The 19,761-nt window shown below is 34.4% G+C and overlaps 2 protein-coding genes across 4 annotated transcripts; one reads left to right on the forward strand and one right to left on the reverse strand.

Annotated features, from left to right (window-relative positions):
- Positions 1 to 353: 353 nt before the first annotated feature.
- LOC128156976 (uncharacterized) lies at positions 354 to 7,517 on the forward strand. Its single transcript, XM_052819323.1, has 11 exons — positions 354 to 384; positions 1,544 to 1,687; positions 2,378 to 2,463; positions 2,663 to 2,774; positions 3,253 to 3,375; positions 5,183 to 5,632; positions 5,716 to 5,854; positions 5,927 to 6,069; positions 6,181 to 6,324; positions 6,460 to 6,588; positions 6,677 to 7,517. The coding sequence occupies exons 1-11, from the start codon at positions 369 to 371 to the stop codon at positions 7,390 to 7,392; spliced, it is 2,202 nt and encodes a 733-aa protein (XP_052675283.1). The 5' UTR covers positions 354 to 368; the 3' UTR covers positions 7,393 to 7,517.
- A 534-nt stretch (positions 7,518 to 8,051) lies between these two features.
- On the reverse strand, positions 8,052 to 19,563 carry LOC128156977 (uncharacterized). 3 transcript variants are annotated; one of them, XM_052819327.1, is made up of 6 exons: positions 19,160 to 19,563; positions 18,676 to 18,951; positions 11,900 to 12,080; positions 10,324 to 10,383; positions 9,275 to 9,756; positions 8,052 to 9,050 (listed from the first exon to the last, which is right to left on the reverse strand). In XM_052819327.1, exons 2-5 carry the CDS (start codon positions 18,925 to 18,927, stop codon positions 9,323 to 9,325), a joined length of 927 nt encoding a protein of 308 aa, XP_052675287.1. In that variant the 5' UTR covers positions 18,928 to 18,951; positions 19,160 to 19,563; the 3' UTR covers positions 8,052 to 9,050; positions 9,275 to 9,322. The 3 variants fall into 3 exon arrangements, with proteins under 3 accessions (XP_052675287.1, XP_052675285.1, XP_052675286.1); XM_052819325.1 differs by having other exon boundaries at positions 8,052 to 9,756; positions 19,160 to 19,561; XM_052819326.1 differs by lacking the exon at positions 19,160 to 19,563 and adding an exon at positions 19,053 to 19,117 and having other exon boundaries at positions 8,052 to 9,756.
- Between the last annotated feature and the right edge of the window lie 198 nt (positions 19,564 to 19,761).

Consider the following 19,761-nt stretch of genomic DNA (forward strand, 5'->3'; position numbering starts at 1 on the left):
AACTGCTGGTTTTTATAACGGCAACGCATCAGTTCGAAGGTTAAAATTGTCAAGCGATCATTGGTTTCTTTCATGCATGCATGTCTGCCTATCCTGCTACATATGACCAAATCGGTCTTCCGCCGGTCTTATCGGCGGTACTCGATTTCGTGTGGGTGGGTAGACGTAGACCTCCAAGAGAAAAAATAACTGCCTTTAAAATCTTAAGCAAACAAATAAAACGTGTGGACTATCATAAATCCGGCGCAGAATGAACAAATTGACATAATTTATCATAGACCGACCACACCCCCACCGCCGAAGGTCAGTCAATACAACGCTCACTCTCATTAGTACAACAGTGGTGGAGCGAGAGGAGGGGAGGAAGGATGGGGGACTCTGAAGGTAAGTGACCAGGGGGGAGGTATGCTTCGATTAATATGTAAATATTCCCTCAAAGATCAAGTGGAGTCAGATCATATCGATTTTTTTAGAACCCAAATAATACTTCGTTGGCCTCAACGTAAAAGCCGAGACAGGATTTAGTGTTGATAAGTGATGGCATGGGGAGAATGGATGAATGGATGGTTCAGACTTTCCCACGGGCGACCGATGACAGTTATTAACGAACAAATTATCACTGCTACTAAACGAGATGGACAATGAAAACGTTAACTATACTTCTTACTTGCAGTTAAATCCATTTTTATGTGTTTACAATGAAATGACTTGGTTTTATTCTCAGTGTTTTTATTTCAGTTCATAAATAATGAGGGCACATTTTACTACATGTAACGTCCACCGGTATTACACCCCTTAGGTTATGAGGTGTCATTTGTTTCTTGATTAAATGTGCGGTATAATAAGATACACTCATTGCCTACATTCGTTGGAATTCCCAACCCTGTACCTATTTTCATTACACAGCCCCATGTATAACTTATTGTTTTCAAAGTGTACAGCCACTGATGTTTGCTCACTTCAAGAACTTCTTTACTTCACTTTACAATTATCTGTAAATTTTTTCCAACAAGTTGAAATGTTTGGGCATAAAAATAATACTATTTATTCGCCTGTTCGTCTAAAATAACTAAACACACAATTTGTTAGGCTTGTACATTATGTTAGCTGGTTAAATAAATGAATTGACAGATCGCTGGTGTTTCTTTACGAGACATCCATGTATGCAAGGTCCATGCTAACGGCGTACCTCTGAAGATTTTTCTACTCTTGCATGTCGCTGCATTTGCCATCTGTCGAGTGCAACAGCAACAATTACACTGTTAACATCTGCGAAACACTAAGAGATCAAAGACACAACAAAATTAGGCAAATAAAAATAAAAATTTAAAAATAAAAAACTAAATTTTAATAGCCAAGTTTCCTCTTCTTGTCGGTGTCCCCATAGAACGAACTGAAGTTGAAACCAAAATACAGATTTTCAACTTTAGATCTAGAATCACTAACTTCTGATAAGAATGTTAATACATCAATTAAAAGTCATCATGCCAAGTGATGCAATATTTTCAACTTTGATTCACTTTTGTGAATTCTTCATCTGTAGAGGTTGTGATGATGGCGGCGAAGCGTGACGGGCGTTCGGTGATGCGGCTGGAGAGGATGTTCCGAAGTGAAATAGACGACAAATTACTACATCACGTGGCCGGGGGCCCCCACAAAGGAATACTTATCGCCAAAGCAGTGGACAGTAAGTTAGACACACCAACGAAACAAATAGTAGATAGTTATACTAATTGACGAATAAGTGTACTGTCCATTGCAAGAAGATAACAAGGATTTTAAGAGATATGTGAACGAGTTAGAATGACATGTAGGGATTATCGAAATAGACTCATGTCAAAATTTTTGATTGATATATATAACTTTTGACACCAATACATGTGATTATATGAAATCTCCTTTGTTGATTGTTGTGACTATATATGAAAGAGAATGGTGAACTATCATTAAAAAAAATGTTTGACCCCAGTCTTAATTTGCCGTCTATGATTTGTAAATATGTTCTGTGATTATGGTAAATATGACAGAATACATGTACAATTATCGAAAGTTACAATCAATCAGTTACACGTAATTGCACCAAATTCAGCCTACATTTTAACTCAAATATACAAGGCAAATCTATTTTTATATTTGAAATTACTTTCTCTCTATATTAAGATGAAAAACAAAATTTATCAATACTTTGGTAGTTTATTCTGCAACATTTAATTTTCTTGGCAGTCTCATATTAAAGTTCTGGAAAGTCGTTGAAATAGCTGAAAGTGATATTCTCGATCAGGGCTATAATGATTGTTCTTTATATCCAATGCACTGATTAAAGTATTAGTTTCATTTCATTTTACATCAACTGTTTTTGACAGTCTCGTATTTCCAGATCTGAAAGACGTGGAACCGGCCGAAGGACGCCTAGAATTTCTTGCCTACCTTGTCAACGAAGAACAACACAATCAATCTGTGCAGGTAAAATATCTCCGCAAACAAAGTTCCTCAAACTAGTTCAAACACACTGACTCAATTTTTTATCGTGTCACGCCTACCCAAAATGCCTACCCGAATTCAGTGCGCCTTTTCATTTTTCTTTCGATATCTGTTGATATGCTTTCAATTTATTTTACCTGCATTTACCTTTTGAGTGACACCTGAATGGTTCCGTTGACAGGATTACTGGACCCTGCGGTTTTGGTTTCGGGGACAGGCTGAGGGGGTGGTGAAAAAGAAGACGTTCACGGATTACTTCCAGGAACTCATGAACCCATCGAGTTTCCCAAAAAGTATATGCAAATCTGAAATGTGAAGCCCCTACATCTAGAGTTAAAAAGAAAAACAAAGCCCTTCAAATTTAAGTATTGCCTTCTTGATATCAAATTTTAATATAGCTTTCACGTGCTGTGTGTGCATTGCTTTGAAAAAATAATATACATGCATATGAGTACCACACTCGGTATAGTCATAGGAAAGGAACATGTAAAATGCAAAATCGTTACACTTATTGTTACAAACTCATCATACAGATATTACAAATAACGGTTGAAGTGGTTGATATAACCCAACCCCAACAACTCCCCCTTAAGTCCGCTCATCTTTGCAATAAGCAAGTTTTACTCTAGTGTTTAACGCAATAAAATACAATCATAATGTGTGTGTTTTTATTTCTGATAATTCACATGAATGGTTATGCAATATGAAGTACAAACGTAGTTCGGTAATAAAGTGCTTTCTATATAAACGTTATGTTTAATTTGCTTTCAGATTACATTGGATTCATCAAGAAAGCCCTGGTGCTCCTCAAGGTGTACCACGTCATCAAGAGGGTCGAGCTCGAGGTTCAAGAGACAGAAGACCCGTCACCCGAGGAGTCAATCCCTCCAATCAGTGGGTCCATTATCGTACATGTATATCGTATCTGTACCAGCCCCACAATATATATATATATATATATATATATATATATATATATATATATATATATATATATATATATATATATATATATATATATATATATATATATATATATATATATATATATCAGAGTCAAACTAACCACCATTCCCCAATCTATATTAGTCTATGCGAATACATTATATACTGCACACCACTACTGGTACTGTACCAGTTATCGGCTAAGACCAGTTATCGGCTAGACCGAGAGCTTGGGTTTATAGCACGAGACTATCCAAGATGCAGTCCTTTGTTTTGAAAAAAGAAAAGTAAATTTGCTTGTAAACTTTCTTAAGACTGTTTTAAACATGAGCTTAAACGATCATTTTTTACCGCTGATTTACATTTTTGCACTTTCAGCAATGGGAGAAGTGACATAATAAGTTAAAAACAGATTATAACCTCCTTGTGATTCATTATCATATCCCTTACTTGATTAGATATATAATATCACTACAAATAACATGTAGAAACAAAAGGAATTCACTAAATTCTGAGATATTCATAGCGCAGTTGAACGCCTGGTTGCACAATATTATGCATAAAATAGTCTACGATTTTGACTGAGTATTACCAAATGATAACAAACGAATAATTTTATGAGTTTTGTTTTATATCATAACCCCTACGACCTTTAGTCTGATCCAAAAAGGGACATAATTCAAAGTACATTTTGCAGAATATCAATATGTACATGGATTTTACAATGTTATTATCGCGAAGCTGATAACTGGTACAGTAATTCGTTAAATCTCGGCAAATTCAGGGCTTACTAAAAAGCACACAAACAGAATAAATAATGATTTAACCTAATAGCTGCATAAATAAGGAGTTCACCATTTAAAGTATGTCAAGTTTTATTTAAAAATATCAAGAAATAGGGAAATATGAAAAGAAAATGTTAAATTTTAGCCGATAACTGGCACAGTGGTAGTATGTAGCACCGGAAGGCAACAAAGTACATATATAACTTGGTCTTTTCAATCCGAACTTCAACATTCCCACAATAAGCAACTTCTTAGGCTTAACACATTTGATAGAAATACTAGTATAAATTTACATTTTCTAGTGTTTTAGTCTGTGGTAACAACACGAATCAAATTTGTAATTATATTCCAATAAATTTCACCAATGACGCAAATGATCGACGTATTGTGGATGCAAGCGGGGTTTGCATAATTACACGGAATGCCAAAAAAAAAAACAAAACAAAAAAAAAACCCGTGAAAATGTCAATAAATTAACATTCAATCGTACAGCTTCTGATATTCATATAAATATAAGTAATAAGAAAAGATTCTTTGAATATCATCACAGTCGGAGGGTGATTAAATCTAATTAACATTATAAAGGCCCTTGTAGCCTTTTTTATTCGATCACGCTCCGACCATAATGATCCTTTAATGATAATCAAAAAAATGATTCCTTAGTACTGAAATATGACATGTACACCTTCATTAGTAGTATATAATCATAAACATTCTGGTCGAGAAATCAAAGTCATCCAATCTGAGCTCAAACATCAAACGGTTTAATCTTTACCAAAGACGTACATTAACATATGCGATATCAATCAATCAATCAATGATGATAAATCCACGTTTCACCTTTCAAATGTATTCATTTTATAACAATATGACAAATCAAATAATGCTTTGTTTTGAATGTATATATAGTTAATAATTTGCTCCTGATCTATTGTGGCATTGGAAATTAAAGAGATATATGATGATTTCAGAAAGTTTCACATCAGTGTTCACCCCAGCGTCTTACACATATCAACTTGTGCCAGAAGTACAAATTAACAACAAAACCTTCATCACATTCATGGTTAAGGCGGCTGCTGACGCTCACGTCGCATTAAGCGCAGTTTATGGTGACGTAGACCGCAAAACCTATGAAATCGTTATCGGAACTGACGGAAACACAAAATCAATCATCCGCTACGGAGCCGGCGGACCGATCATGGTCGAATCAATGACCATGAATGTACTATCCGAGGAGGAATTCCGATATTTTTGGGTCAACTGGGCGAACAATAAGATCGAAGTGGGACGTGGTGCTAATTACGGAGTGGGTGCTTTCCTCCAATGGACGATTCCACCCAGTAAGCAGTTCAACATAAACTGTCTGGCAGTCTCAACTGGAACCCCGTCACGTGGGCAATGGGAGTTTGCAGAACTTTTGGGTTTGTATTAATTCATTTTAACTGAACAAGTTGCATAATCTAATATAATGGAATTTTTGGTTTTCATGACCTTTTTTTAATAGACGCAGAAAAGGATTTTGGAAAGGAAGCAAAAAAGAAACGAATCAAACACTCTTTATTATGGATTGCGAAGAAACAAAAAATGTTGCAATGTCTAGAAGACGCATATCCCAATATGGTGAAAACTGCAGAAATGTTTAAGTAAGTATTGAATGGAATTTGGTCTACTGGTTTCATTTTTAAAAATCTTTTAATATTTACTTTTTATTTTAGATACTGTAAAATCAAGCAGTCAGATACGATGGCAGCTCTGGTGTTTTTATCAGATATGCAGAAAAAGAATTTGATTAAGGAGGTGGAGGGTGGCTATTGGATGAGACTGCAAAAGAGCCAAGAATCGGAAATTATCAAACATGGTTTGACATTTATTTTTTTATATTAAATAGTCAAATAACCCTTAAGAATATCCAGAATGTGCAATTGCATAGTTTAGTGTTTGTCAGTATGCATTTTGATGAATATTTTAGAGGTAAAAATCGTCAAGCACATGCCAGAACTAAAGGCTTCTGAACAACCAACCATCGCCATTGTGACGTCACTTTTCTGCGAGAAAGTAGCTGTGGATGCCATGATTGAAGAAAAAACAACATATGTGAAATATAAAACAGAAGGTTGCTATAAAATTAATCTAGACATATTCCATTTCATCATACTCTTTATATGCGCCCTTATCTGTTCACCTTTTGTATGAGCAATTATAATATGTCAAATTTAACCTAAGATGACATCTTTATTTGTTGATATAGGCGAGTCTCAAGTATATACATTGGGGAGAATAGGAAAGTTCAAAGTTGTTTCAACGAAAGTATCTCGTAAATCTTCGTCAGAGCAGGAGGCAAGGATATGTGCAGAAAACACTATTACAAGACTTCTAGGTATGAGTTATTTTGAATTCTTTAAATCTTTTAACTTGAAAAAAATATCGATTAAGAGTTGTCGTGCGATTTTTTTTTTAAAATAAAGGTTCATTCAGCAAAATCCACCACGTGTTAATCGTGGGTGTCGGAAGCGGGGTACCCCATTACTCCGACGGCAATCAACACGTGCGTCTGGGGGATGTGGTCGTGTCTGTGCCTTCCAGAAAGAACGGTGCTATTTACATGTACTGTGATAAGATAGAGAAGATGACCGACGCAAACGGTTACAATTATTCTACGCGGGAATGGGACTGCAGTGACAACTCGCTACAGGATATCGCCGTCAGTCTAAAACAAATCATGGAGAGGGACACCAACCCACAGAGGCCGTGGGACCGCTACATGAACGACGCCAAAGATATCCTCCAAACCGAGGAATCTAACTTCCACCGACCTCCAATGAAGACCGATCGACTGTTCTACACAGACGACAACGGAACTGACTTAGAACTGGAGCATCCGGCCGCTGGTAAAGGTTACCGGGTAGGACAGAGCAACTGCCGCCTGGGGGTGATCGCTAGCGGTAAACTTGTCTCCAGGAGCCCCCGTCTACGACAGTCATTCGCGGAAATAAACGGCATCCGAGCATACGACAGTGACGTCACTGCGGTTTTGGAATCGTTGGAAGGGAACCGAAATAACAGCTTTATCATTATTCGAGGGATCTCCGATTATTCCAGCGGCTCCAGAAAGGAATGGCAACCGTACGCATCCCTGGCTGCCGCCGCTTACATGAAGTCGCTCATTTATGCTTTGAAATAATTAACTAGCTTTCAGGATGGGGATTTAATTTTCCCTACGCTTATTAAGTTTTTTTATATGAATATTTTTGGAGGGGGGGGGGGGGGTCCATGTTATGTGCATAATATGACAGTGCTGTAAGATTAAAATGCATTTATTTTGCTTTAGTTCAGGTTTGTTACTAACTTTTTTGTCATCTTTGTATTTATATGAGAGTAACTCAAGGTAAAAACATAACATTTATAAACTTAACACAGAAGTGGATCAGATAGGCTGAAGTAGTACACAGACAAAATCAACAACTGTTGACGAGTCGGCTGTTTATAATGCTATATAGAAATCACGTGCAATTTGGTCTTTTCTCTGAAAGATTTATTAATAATTTGCGTGTTTTAACCTTGTAATACATAAATTAAAAAATGCTCCATGTATATTTTAAAATTCAAGTGCACTCCAAACTTACAACTGTTATCTTTAGATTTGCATTCTTTTAAAAACATACATGTACTTAAATGGTCGCATAGAGAGACTATTGTAAAAGTAATGGCAAATAAGTATTATGCATAGGCACCTGACGTTATATTTTTCTCAGAATAAATGCCGTATATCCGGGTTTTTTAGCGTGTCACAAAATTTGCGAAACTTTGGAAAATCTGTAACAATCTTAATTTGCGGCAAGCGTTTTTGCGATATAAGTTTCTTATAGAAAATGATACAGTATATATTTTCTGCGTAATCCAATATTTGCAAGTTAAAAGGGGTCGCGAAAAAACCCCAAAAATTAGATAATCGCGAAAATGACCGGATATACGATATATTTACCATATATCTAACAATAAACAAGGTCTATTATTAGAAATAGAGTATATATATTTTTATGAGAAAAATACATGTTTATAACGTAATTAACGTCAGGCGTATTATTAGACATAGGGTATATATTTTCATGGTGTCTGTGGTATTGTGCTGGTACAGTTTAAAAGTTGCTGAAACCAATATAAGTAATTTCTAGTTTCACATAACTTATTTCCAATATTTTAACTACTTTTCCTTACGGAGGTCAACTTAGAGTATTTTGCGTCAATACTACAATAGAAAAACTCATTGTGTTTTAACCTTGTGTATTATATACCCACTCCATGAGTTCCATGAAAATCTATTAAATGTTTCTTTTTTTGTACGTAATGGCCATTTAAAAATACAAGTACATTTACTAGAAATATATAGAAAATTGCAATTTTTGCACTTCGAATTGAATCATAGTATGAAAGTGTTACGATATACATTTTCCTTAAATTGATATATTTGACGAATAAGATCTTTTGGGCGTCGTAAAAAACACAAAATTCTACCATCTTGCATTTAAAAAGGGGTCATGAAGCACTTATACACGTAGATTGGTACAATGGATTCATTCAAATATTAAGAAAAAACAACTGATACCAATGATAGATTAAGTTTCCAAGGCATACACTTTTTTATATCTTTATTTCATATCAATTTTCATAACGTACTCCTACAAAGCTTCATTTTATTATAACGTCATAAATGCACAATGGCTACGTTCAACCATTCAATGACGTAAAAATCGGGTAAAGAATATTTCTTAAAAATCCCACAAACTGTATCTTTGTTTTGTTTATCGTCTTCAAATTTCATAAACGGTATCAATACAATTTCTAAAAAATAAAAAAAAAATTTAAGTACAAGGTAATTTAAAGACATGTGCAAAAGATTGAAAGAATCAAATCTTACGTTGGCCGCCTAAAATTATAACCAACGGCTGAATATAAAAAAAGACTCTGTGTCGATCTTCAAAAAACTATATTTCATATCCATACTTTAAAATACCCAGTGGTATTACAATGAAAAAATTTACAATATCATAGAAAAACATGTATACCTTGGTTCATTTTGTGGTTTAAATTGTCCTATTCCATGCTTAATGAAGTCAAACCTTTTCTATATCCTTTTTACATCGAAAAAAGGTAAAACATGCACAGAAAGAGGTCCCAAAGACAAACGCAAGAGTAATCAAGACATAACAGATAACAATCTGCCAGAACGTAAAACTGAACACAACGCTGTCACACCAGTTCTTAGGTTCATGTAATGGCGCCTTAAACTTAGGAATTCCAACCCCAAAGAACCAGACATTCCCGAATCCAAACCAAACACACAAAAATAAGGTGAGAAAGACGTGAGCCACTTTAGTCATGGTCAGAAGCTCCGAATCATCGTGAATTGTTTCGTCATCATCGTCACGTAACTTCCGCGCCTGTTCGCACATGAGCATTAACAGTTTTAAACCTCCAAAGCATCCGCCGACCAAAAGATATATCGGAAGCTTTGGTTCTCTTGGACATTCCTCTAAATACTTAACCCCTAAAATTAAAGAAATAAAACTTTTTTAACTTTTTATGGAATATCCATATATTTTAATTTCTAAAAGATGATTTTATAGTGATAATAATTACAACGAGTCAAAATTGACGTGAATTGAAGTGCTTATCATGACTAATTTATTTGCATGTCTTTAATGTTCAATTACCCACAGCAACTCATTTGTTCTAATTTCGTAAAACTCTAATTTTTTTGATGATGTATATTTTTCTTAAATTACTATTAACCTTTTGTTCAAATTATATTAGTAATTTCTAAAAGTCTTGCATATATCTTTCAACTACAAAATCATTGTCAGTCATGTCATGTGGAAATAAAAGAAATTCCTTGTGGTTATGAATCTCCTTAGATAATCTACCTTTATGTTTATCCAGTCATGGGTGATGCTTAATGTTATTCTTTGATATCGAGGAATAAAAGGATATTGTACAAGAAGAAAAACTGTATAGTATAAGTTGGGTATGTATATATCATCTTAAGCTGATTAAGCGGTTATATTCATATACACGAAAAGAGAAAATAAAATCGATGAAAGAAAAGTCAACTTACCGATGATTATCATTGTGACGGGCAGCGCCAGGAGCAGCCCTATAAATACCGTAGCTGGAACTGCAAAAAAGTTACAACTTTTGCATTTATATAATAAACAAAAATGTTCCCTAAAGTTAAAAGAGGGGTAATTTCCTTGCATATTAAATTTATTTAATTTTATGACTTAGCCATTTTTCTTTTATTGTAGGATAAAGTTTTTTGTTTTTGTTTTTGGTGAAATTTAGTTTTATATTCAATAAATATACAACTCATTAACAAAAAACAAATACTAGTATAGTACATCCATGTCTATTACAAATTTTGATTTCTGACCCGGTGATATTCTTATACAAGGAGGGTGTTGCAAAAAGCGGGATAATTATAGATAAATAAATATTACATTGAAAAGCGTTTAAATATCTTTATTCTGGCATGCGTTTAAAAAATCCAACTGTACCGGGATTCGAACCCAATCATTAAATGTTGAACTCGGTTACAACCTATTGTAACTGCCTAATCACCCGACAAACAAGACATGACACATACAAGGGAAATTCAACTCAGCATTCTAAGGTATTAATGATTTTTCCCCCAAAAGTTTGATTTTTTTTCCAAAAATGCTACATGTAGTATATGTCTCTTTGGAACAAAAATCTGAAATGGCAGTTTTCAACAGATTACCTGACTCTAAACGTTAATATTAATTTAACTTTGTTTCAAGGTGGCAGTTTTTTCCAAAACAAAATAGATTCCTCTTTTATAAAGCGTGAAATCTGCCACATTAGTCTATGTAATCAATTTCAAATTTAGAACCATTTTAAAAAGACCTTGGACTTTCGGTTGGACGTAGCTATCTATTTCTTGCGTCAAAACAAATTAAAAATGACGCAGTTTCAAGAGAAATATACACCGATTGCGTTATCTAAGAAAAAGCCCAAAAGCCAGACAAATCTTGTTGATTTCAAAGAGCCATGGCTGAGTGGCCAGCAATGAAATAGACATGCCTACTTCACACTGCCGTTTGACACATCTATCCAAAGCCCAAGGTCTTGTTAAAATGGCTATTCCTTGGCCTTATAAAAGCTAGTATAAACTTTCCAGAGAAAATTCTACACTGCTTTATGTACAATGTTGCATGCACACAAAAAAAAAGATTTACATAGCATTCTTTAACTTTAATTTTTTTTTACATTTTATCTGCGACACCTTTATAGAAAATATAGCATAGGAACTGCAACACCCTCTTTATGTAAAATATCGCATATAACATATCTACACGTTGAAGTAGCAGTGTTGTATTACGGTGTTTCTTAGATATAATATTTCATATTTATCAAAAATATCAAATATTATTTTAAGGTGGTTTGGGACATCTGTTGATATTAATGTGGATAAAGTACATTACAATTAAAATACTTTCACCGGTTTATAATTTTCATATTTTACAATATTCAACAAAAAAATCACGTTTTAAAAATTTTTGGAAAGGTAAAACTTAAAAAAAAAATAACCTTGATACTTGATTGTATTGTTTATTTTGATAAATGATGCGTCACAATGTGGAGGTATCCCATACCACCTTAAAATTGCTTACGAGTTCTTCCGAAAATAATAAAGGCCCTATGGACGAAGTCGCAAGCATTTCCGGCCTCATCACACGCCTCCACAAGTCCAACATACACAGACAATGAATTGTCTCCTTCCGCCGGATCCGTCCATAGAACGAAACTTCCGTAGTACTGAGGTTTTTCAGAGGGACTATTTACAATGCTTGACTACAAAATAATAAGTTTCATTACATTAAAAACAGAAATTTTAAAGAAAGTGATTAAGTAAAGTGATTAAGTGAGATACTTAGCTATTACAATTGTGAGAGTCAATCAAAGCATAATTTCATATCAACTTATTCATGATATCTACTTTCTCCCAACCTCTCGTGACCTACTTTACCCAAAAAGCGCTTACCGTTATTTTTTTCAGTTTCGTTTTTTATGATATCTAAATATATACAAGTATATTTCTTTTTTCGGAGTTATAACACGACAAAAATGCGGGGATGATTCCACTTGGAATACCAGTTTAAACTAGAAATTGTCCTCAGATGACCCAATTTCAGAAAAGCAATCACTATACCGATTTGTGGCAGGGGCCTTTGTCTAAAATAGAATGAAAGGCGACAAAATCGATGGATACCATTTGTATGAATAACGATGATTGAACGAAATTTAAGTGAAATAGACTAACTTTTTATATGATTCTTTTGACCATAATTGACCAGTAAATTTAATTAAGGGTAAGCATCTTATATTGCATGAAGCTTCCAACAATTTTTTTACAGTCATAAAGACGTCAAGAGAGTTTTGTGCCGTTTTAAATTGCCAAATGAATTTTTGACAGCGATTTTATCTTCTATTTAAAGAAAACAACCTGTAACGCATAACTTGGATACTGTAGAACCAATCTCAAGGGGGCTGTAATATTTCTCCTCTTGAGTGCACGATGCAACCATTACTGGAGTATCATGATTTTGCTTAGATTACAGTCATTATGACACGGCTAGATAATGTATTAAAAAGGTTCTTTTGACACCTCTAAAGGCATGCCATGATCTTGACTAATGGGACGTAATATTTGTGTGCATAATACACTTGATGTGGAATTAATCTTAAAAGGTTTCTAGAACGAGCTAATACATCTTAAGAATGGAGAAAGGAAAATATACAAACACCAAAAACGATGGAAATATGTGTAAATTTTAACACCATAGCAACGAAATATTACTTCTTCCTGGTATAGTACTGTAGCGATGTCAACAGTTAGTAGGCCGTTTGGCGATGACGTCACCATCGTAGTCTTTTACAAAAAGCACCGGGCATTGTGCTATTATTAACTTTAGATAATAAGTCAGATATAGTCGGTTTGCAATATGGCAATTGATTAAAAGCCCTGTGGATCACAAGAACTTCACTTCTAAGTGATATTATTTCTAGAGCGACATCTTGTCTGCGGAAATAAGCGACAGTTCTTAATTAATCACATTTTCTTTGTCAGATTTGGGTTTTTTTAAACAGTAAAAGGTTACGATATGTTTTTGTGAAATCAAACGCCTTTGTTCAGTCTACCGATCTCTTGATCGAATTTTTCAAACTGAAATAGTCTTCTGAAACTTCAGTCCAGTTTTTGATTCAAGTAATGAGTACAATCAAATGATTACAAAGAGTCTGTTCCAATTAGCTTCTGCTTTTTGGGTCATCCATGACATTACAAATATTGGTTCTACTTACCTTCGCAAAAAAGCAAATGAGTGCAATTGTAAAGACACAATACTACTACATTTTCAATGTTTTCATGCACCACTTAATACTAGTAGTACGCAAAAAGCGATCGCAGAATGATAAGGAAAAATCTATTGCCATCTTTCAAGTCCCATTCAAATTCCAACTTACGTCTGCCAAGCTTCAATCATATATCATATGATAGTATATTATATAATACATGTAGTTATAATTATCAAATGGATACGAGAATCATCATTCATTAGAGTTATAATGATAATTTTTCGTATAGGTATGATATATAACTATGCATTCCTTCATGTTAACCGAGAAAATTATCAAATTTGTAAATGCATTTGAAATTTTAACATTAATCACACGTGTACATGTATGGTTTGTATATTACAATGTGTATTGCTCATCGACAGATTGCCTCCTCTTATTCTGGAGTTTAAATCATAAATGTTTCTCCGATACTTGTTCTGGATATCGAAATTGTAGAAATTCAAATCTAAATGGAAAACATCCTAATTAACTGTTTCTGGCTTGTTCTTAGGATTGAGTTAACTCGGAACATTTTGCACCGTTTTAACTTAAAGAAGATGTAATCAATCGGATTTTTCGGATGCAGATCGTCAGTCCTCCAATGCAATACTTTTGTCAAGATCTGACGATAGCGATCTGATAATTAACAAAACTAGTTAGTTAAAAGGGAATCTTCAACTGAAGAGTCTTGAAAATCTTTTCCTTCATCAATTTTTACTGAAGTTGACAAGAATACTGCTTAATTAACACAAATGTCCTCGATGACGTTGTAGACATGCAGGCTATAAACGTAAACTTCTTTAAATATATTCATGATTACTGTTCTCATAGCTCTCTTTCAATACACAATATTAATTAATATTGTAGTTAACTGCGAGTGCTACTAGTAATTGCGGACAATATCTTTTAATGAAAATGCACTTGTATGCATAGTTATTTTCGCCTAGTGTTTTTCGCCCTACTATACATGCATACAGTTTCGTACGCCTTAAATAAGCCCAGAGACAGTTGTGTGATAGAAATTCTGGAGTATTAACACAGTAATCTAAAACATGTTTTCCATTTTTTTCAGTCTAAAAGCCCGCAAACGAGGGACGAAAATAAAAGGGTAGCGAATATTTCCTTGAAACAGTATTATATAGTGGTGAAGAACTCGAAACGTGGACTGAAAGCAGAGCAGAGCAATGCAATTTCAGTTCAATAACCCAATATGTTCAGTATATATTGTTTAACCTTAAATTGTAGAATATCAAAATTTCTTAATGTATATTTGCTAAAATACATTTTTTAGCGCTTAATAGACAGGTGATGTAAACTGAACCTTACATAATAGATTGACATTTTTGCTTTTAAATACAAATTTGAGATATGACTTGATTGCTTTTCAACAACCATAACGGCAAACTGATGAGACAACTCAATCAATCGCCATTACATTACGTCCACATTCTGTCAAATACCACGAATCAAATGACAGAAGCTGAAATCTATTTCCAACCGATTGGTTTTTAACCATTCCAAACACATGGGTTCGCTGTTAATTTTGCATGGAAATGTCCATCACATCGCCTGCGCTCCGGAAATAATCCAACAACATACAAAGTAAATTCAAAGCCAAGTCCGGGGACTTCCGGACAGACTAATGCGCCAGTCATCGACAATTAGGCTGCCTTTAATCTCCCCTTTCAAGAGATTCTAACGTTATGTTTGTTTTTAGTACGTCTTAATAACATTCTTAGATGTAATGATAAATAGTAAACTCGTTAAACATGCCTCTGTATACAATATACTGTATGTATCTTGAATGCTGTTCTGATGTCTAAACCTTCAACAACAAATCAATAGATACAGTGCAGTAAAATCGAAACTTGATAACCTTGACGTCTGGGTTTTCTGCTATAAAAAAGGATTAAAAATGATAAAAAAAACAAAACATGTTTGTGATAAATCCAATCAAGTAGACATCGGGTGTTGGTTTCACTTCACAAATATGGTGAATTGGCAAATAGATTGAAGACATTTAAAATTATGTAAACTCTGACCATGAATCCAAGGGATTACCTTTATGGTAGTTGTATAATAAAATGTTATGCACAAGCTTTTCATTTTTTTTTTCAAATCAGGGGAGAAAAACTTGTTAAATCCAATTTTCTCTATGTTATACATGATGATGAAGCACATTTTCATGATTTCATTTTGAAATTTATCAAATACACGTTCTACACAAAAAGGAAGAGTCTAGCTTAAAGTGATTTATCTGTTCTATCTCGGCAAAATCTAAAACTGAAATTGATTTAAAACGCGAAAGACTTGTACAAAAAAAACTTAAATGAGAGCATTCTTTCTGCATTTTATTCGTTTATAGCATGCTGTGAAATGTCTTTGAAGAGCGTTGTCCACAAACCAATTAACATTGAAAAGCAACACCGGATTCAAAAGAAACGATCGAGTTACTGTATTTAAATTTGTTCCATGGACAGCTCTTGATAAAAATGTGTAACATCACATTTTAGACATTACAACAAATACCAAAACAAGGTTAATATAGAAAATCCACAATTGTTTTTTTTTAATGTGATTGGGAATGAATTAGAATCATAAACTCTGCCCATCATTGTTTTTAATTCTTAGGCCCGATCTTAAAAGCATTTTTACAGATTCCCGTGGTTTAAAAAATGATAAAATGTTAATCTAGAAAGTCCACCGGCAATAGTTATCGGTTAAGTAACTGTGCATGGCACGGAATTAGAAGATTTCGTGAGCTATAAATGATTAGTTGCCGATCCGTGGTTTTCCTTAATCAGTGTCCCCGCGTTCCTCCAAGCAAGCTTGGTCAGCAGATGCGATCTAGCCTCAAAGACACTGCGTATAAATTAATTCCTGAAGGTTATTGCATTCATTAAAAATTGGGATTGATTTCATTTCCATTTGTAGGATATTGTGGCATCGCATGCATATTGTGATGATAATTGTTATCATGCCCATGCTTTTACGTGTAGTAACAAAGCTATTGCATGATCCTTGCGTGCGCAATTCAAACCCATATTTAATAAATGCCTAAGATAAATAGAAAATTTTGGGTTTAAACGTCATCTATGATTTCTTCATTTCCTCCTGCGAATTAATAGAATCGCCAAATATATCTGCAAGGCCTAGTAATCACACAATATAAATTCATATCGCAGTATCCGCAATGGAACCTCACAAATCGGGGAAAAAAACGTGACGTGATTTCCACCTTACGGCGTTCTTTACATTCCTGTCTTATCTTGGATACACGATACACATTCTGTATCAAATGATGATTGGTCTGTTGGTAAAAATGCTTCCTTATTAGAGAACATATATCATATCGCTGATTCCCGGTACGCTGTCTGTATTTGACGCGTGAAATCGGACTATTTTTGGTGACGTCACGCCTCAAGGTGCGTGTAGCGTCTATACTCTTGCTAACTTTTTAGTTTTGATCTTCATTTCTTTCTTGCGAGAGTTATCTCATAACAAATTGACAAATTTTTGCACTGATTTGCGCCAATTTTAAAAGAACATTATATCTTGTTATAAAACTGTTTTAAGACGCAATTCTATATATGTCTTTTGAAAAACGGTAATTTCAAAGTAACAAACGTCACATTTATCGAACTGAAAAGTTTAATATTTGACATACAGGTACCCGAGGTTAATAATGTTTCTTTTGTTAGTAAGACAATATTCTTTTCTATAATGGCATGGCTTTGTTATTATAACTATGGGAATTATCTTTCTATAAAAAGAAATATTGTTAACGTCACGTGTCTGTGTTTTGATAATATTTGAATCTTGTTTTTACTTTGAATTTGGAGAGTATTCAATGAGAAACAAATAAATAAAGGACATGAATTATACATAATTTTAATATTCCTCAGAAAATTCCACGTCCTTGGAACAAGATTCGCTAAAGGAAAGTACCCAGTAAGTTTCAATTTCAACAATTTGAAGGCAATATTCAGATGAAGATCGATTAATAAATGTTTGCAGAACTTAGAATAATTGTGAAAAATTATGCATGGATGACTTAATTATTTATAGCTGAATTTCACCACTACCATACTTTAGTAGCTTAGAAAATAGAATATTGTAGTTTGAAGTCTTACATTGTATAATACTGGGCCTACTATTAGTAACACATGCATGCAACAAAAATCTGTAGGTACACTTATTCCACCTTAAAGAATTAAAAAAAAAATAAAGTGAATCAGTATTCAGTTTACCAGAGCATTTTGATTGTCTATCCCTTGTCAGAGATCTCAATCAAAATTATTTATGGTACAATATACATGTACTTAAAAATACAGCAATACTGCATTAATTAAACAGGCTAACCTTAGGTCTGAAGGATGCCCAGAAAAATGTTTTAATCTCTTCAAAATGCAACATCGTGAAGCCATATATGTATTGGACATGAGCAACTAAAGCATATTTTTGGGACAGGAACTAAGTAAGAAGATTGTAACTAATCAAGAGATTTTACATTTTTCAACGCCTGCTAAAGCTTTCCGAGACGTAAGTGCATTATTGATGTCAGGATCATAAATCGCATATTGATATAAAAAAGATATTTTCCTAAAAAGCAATTACGCAGTTTCGCAAGGGATGTAAAATTATAATTAAACCCTGTCACGTTTATCGTATTTCTACTATATGCACAATAAGCCATTATACTTACATATGATCAAGACATGAAAACGTAATTAAATCCTTAATACTAAGTGCATGTATCAAGGACATAACCTTGAGAGCTCCCTGGTCGTGAAATGTGGTACATGTATATTGTTTAAGGAGTCTGGTTGGTCAACTAATGAAACATCAGATATGCCTTAAACTTTGACGTATTATATTTTTGGTAATAAACTAATATTTAGTAAAGAAAAAATCCAAATAGTTCAGCTCTAAAATTTCAGTATTTTACCATACATGTATTTATAGAGAGCTCTTCATCTCAAGGAGGTAAATACAGCCTAAAAATGACCACGACTATCAAGCCCAATTAAGAAGAAAACTAATAGCTTACCGGTCTACGCATGGACAACACATCCGGAGAATAACACGATTTTCTCTCGCCCTCGAAGCTGAAAGTAACGCTTTTCGACGGCGATGGCTGAGGGGTGAGATAGGTGCGTGTGGTAGACAGGGTCCGCCGGGGAGAGGACGGAGGGACACACCCAGCCTGAAGAACAGTGGGCGCTGATCCTCGTCTACACGATCCTCTCCCGCTAGACCGGCGCCGGTTTTTCCGGACGACAGTTCCGGTCCGCGTTAACATGTCGTCAGCTTTATCTCCTCAAGTCTGCATAAAAAAGGGTCTTCGTGAGAAAATTTGTTTAGGATGAAAAAAGAGTAAACTGAAAATGTTATTTCTCCAATTGGGACATTAAATATTAAACATACTAATTGCAGCAGACCTTGCTCACCGCATAGCTTAAACATGCAACATAAAAAATAGAAAGTCATCGATATATCTACATTAAAGGCGATGCTGCGGAATTTAAACTAACCTTTACGTAGCTGAGGCGTTTGCGGGAACGTTTGATTGGCGCTTTCCCTAGTCTTCAAAAGGTGACTGGCTGCAGCAATAGCTATTGATTGCTAAAACCTAGCGATAAAGCGAAGCTTTGTTATCAAGTCTAAAAAGAAACGTCGTTGGATGTATACGTAGCATTTCATTATCTGGGGGTAATTAGACCGAACTTTGATTTCAAACGTGGCAAAACCATTTAAACGATGCCATTCCTTACGCGATGAAAGCGTGCGTTAATACAAGAAAACCGAGGGATAATCCAGTCCCCCCTAAAACAGACTTTCATCAATAGAAAGATTTTACGGACGATTTACCAGAGGAAGGAATTGTCAATTTCAAGACACCTGGGTTTTCTCCACATCTCACTAGAATGGGAGATTTCAATTCTTTAATTAAATTTCCTTTCAGTACAGGAAATCTATAATTAATAATTATAGACCGCTTTGAATCTTTTCTTCGGAAATATAGTGTATCTTGTAAACCTATGCATGGATATGAAAAATGTTGAGTGATATCTTACTAAATAAACTAGATGCTGTCATTAGACAGTAATACCCGCACCATGTGTTTGCCCCTAAA

Source organism: Crassostrea angulata, chromosome 7, assembly GCF_025612915.1.
Source record: "Crassostrea angulata isolate pt1a10 chromosome 7, ASM2561291v2, whole genome shotgun sequence".
NCBI classification, from domain to species: domain Eukaryota; kingdom Metazoa; phylum Mollusca; class Bivalvia; order Ostreida; family Ostreidae; genus Magallana; species Magallana angulata.

Bases quoted from the DNA above. Each gene is read 5' to 3' on its own strand.
- LOC128156976 (XM_052819323.1), top strand. The intron at 6,070-6,180 runs GTTTGACATTTA...TGAATATTTTAG, and splicing joins ATCGGAAATTATCAAACATG to AGGTAAAAATCGTCAAGCAC. The intron at 6,589-6,676 runs GTATGAGTTATT...TTTAAAATAAAG, and splicing joins CACTATTACAAGACTTCTAG to GTTCATTCAGCAAAATCCAC.
- LOC128156977 (XM_052819327.1), bottom strand. From the start codon at position 18,927: ATGTTAACGCGGACCGGAACTGTCGTCCGGAAAAACCGGCGCCGGTCT. The intron at 12,081-18,675 runs GTAAGCTATTAG...ATTATTTTGTAG, and splicing joins TGTTGTCCATGCGTAGACCG to TCAAGCATTGTAAATAGTCC. The intron at 9,757-10,323 runs GTAAGTTGACTT...CTTTAATTTTAG, and splicing joins CGTCACAATGATAATCATCG to GGGTTAAGTATTTAGAGGAA.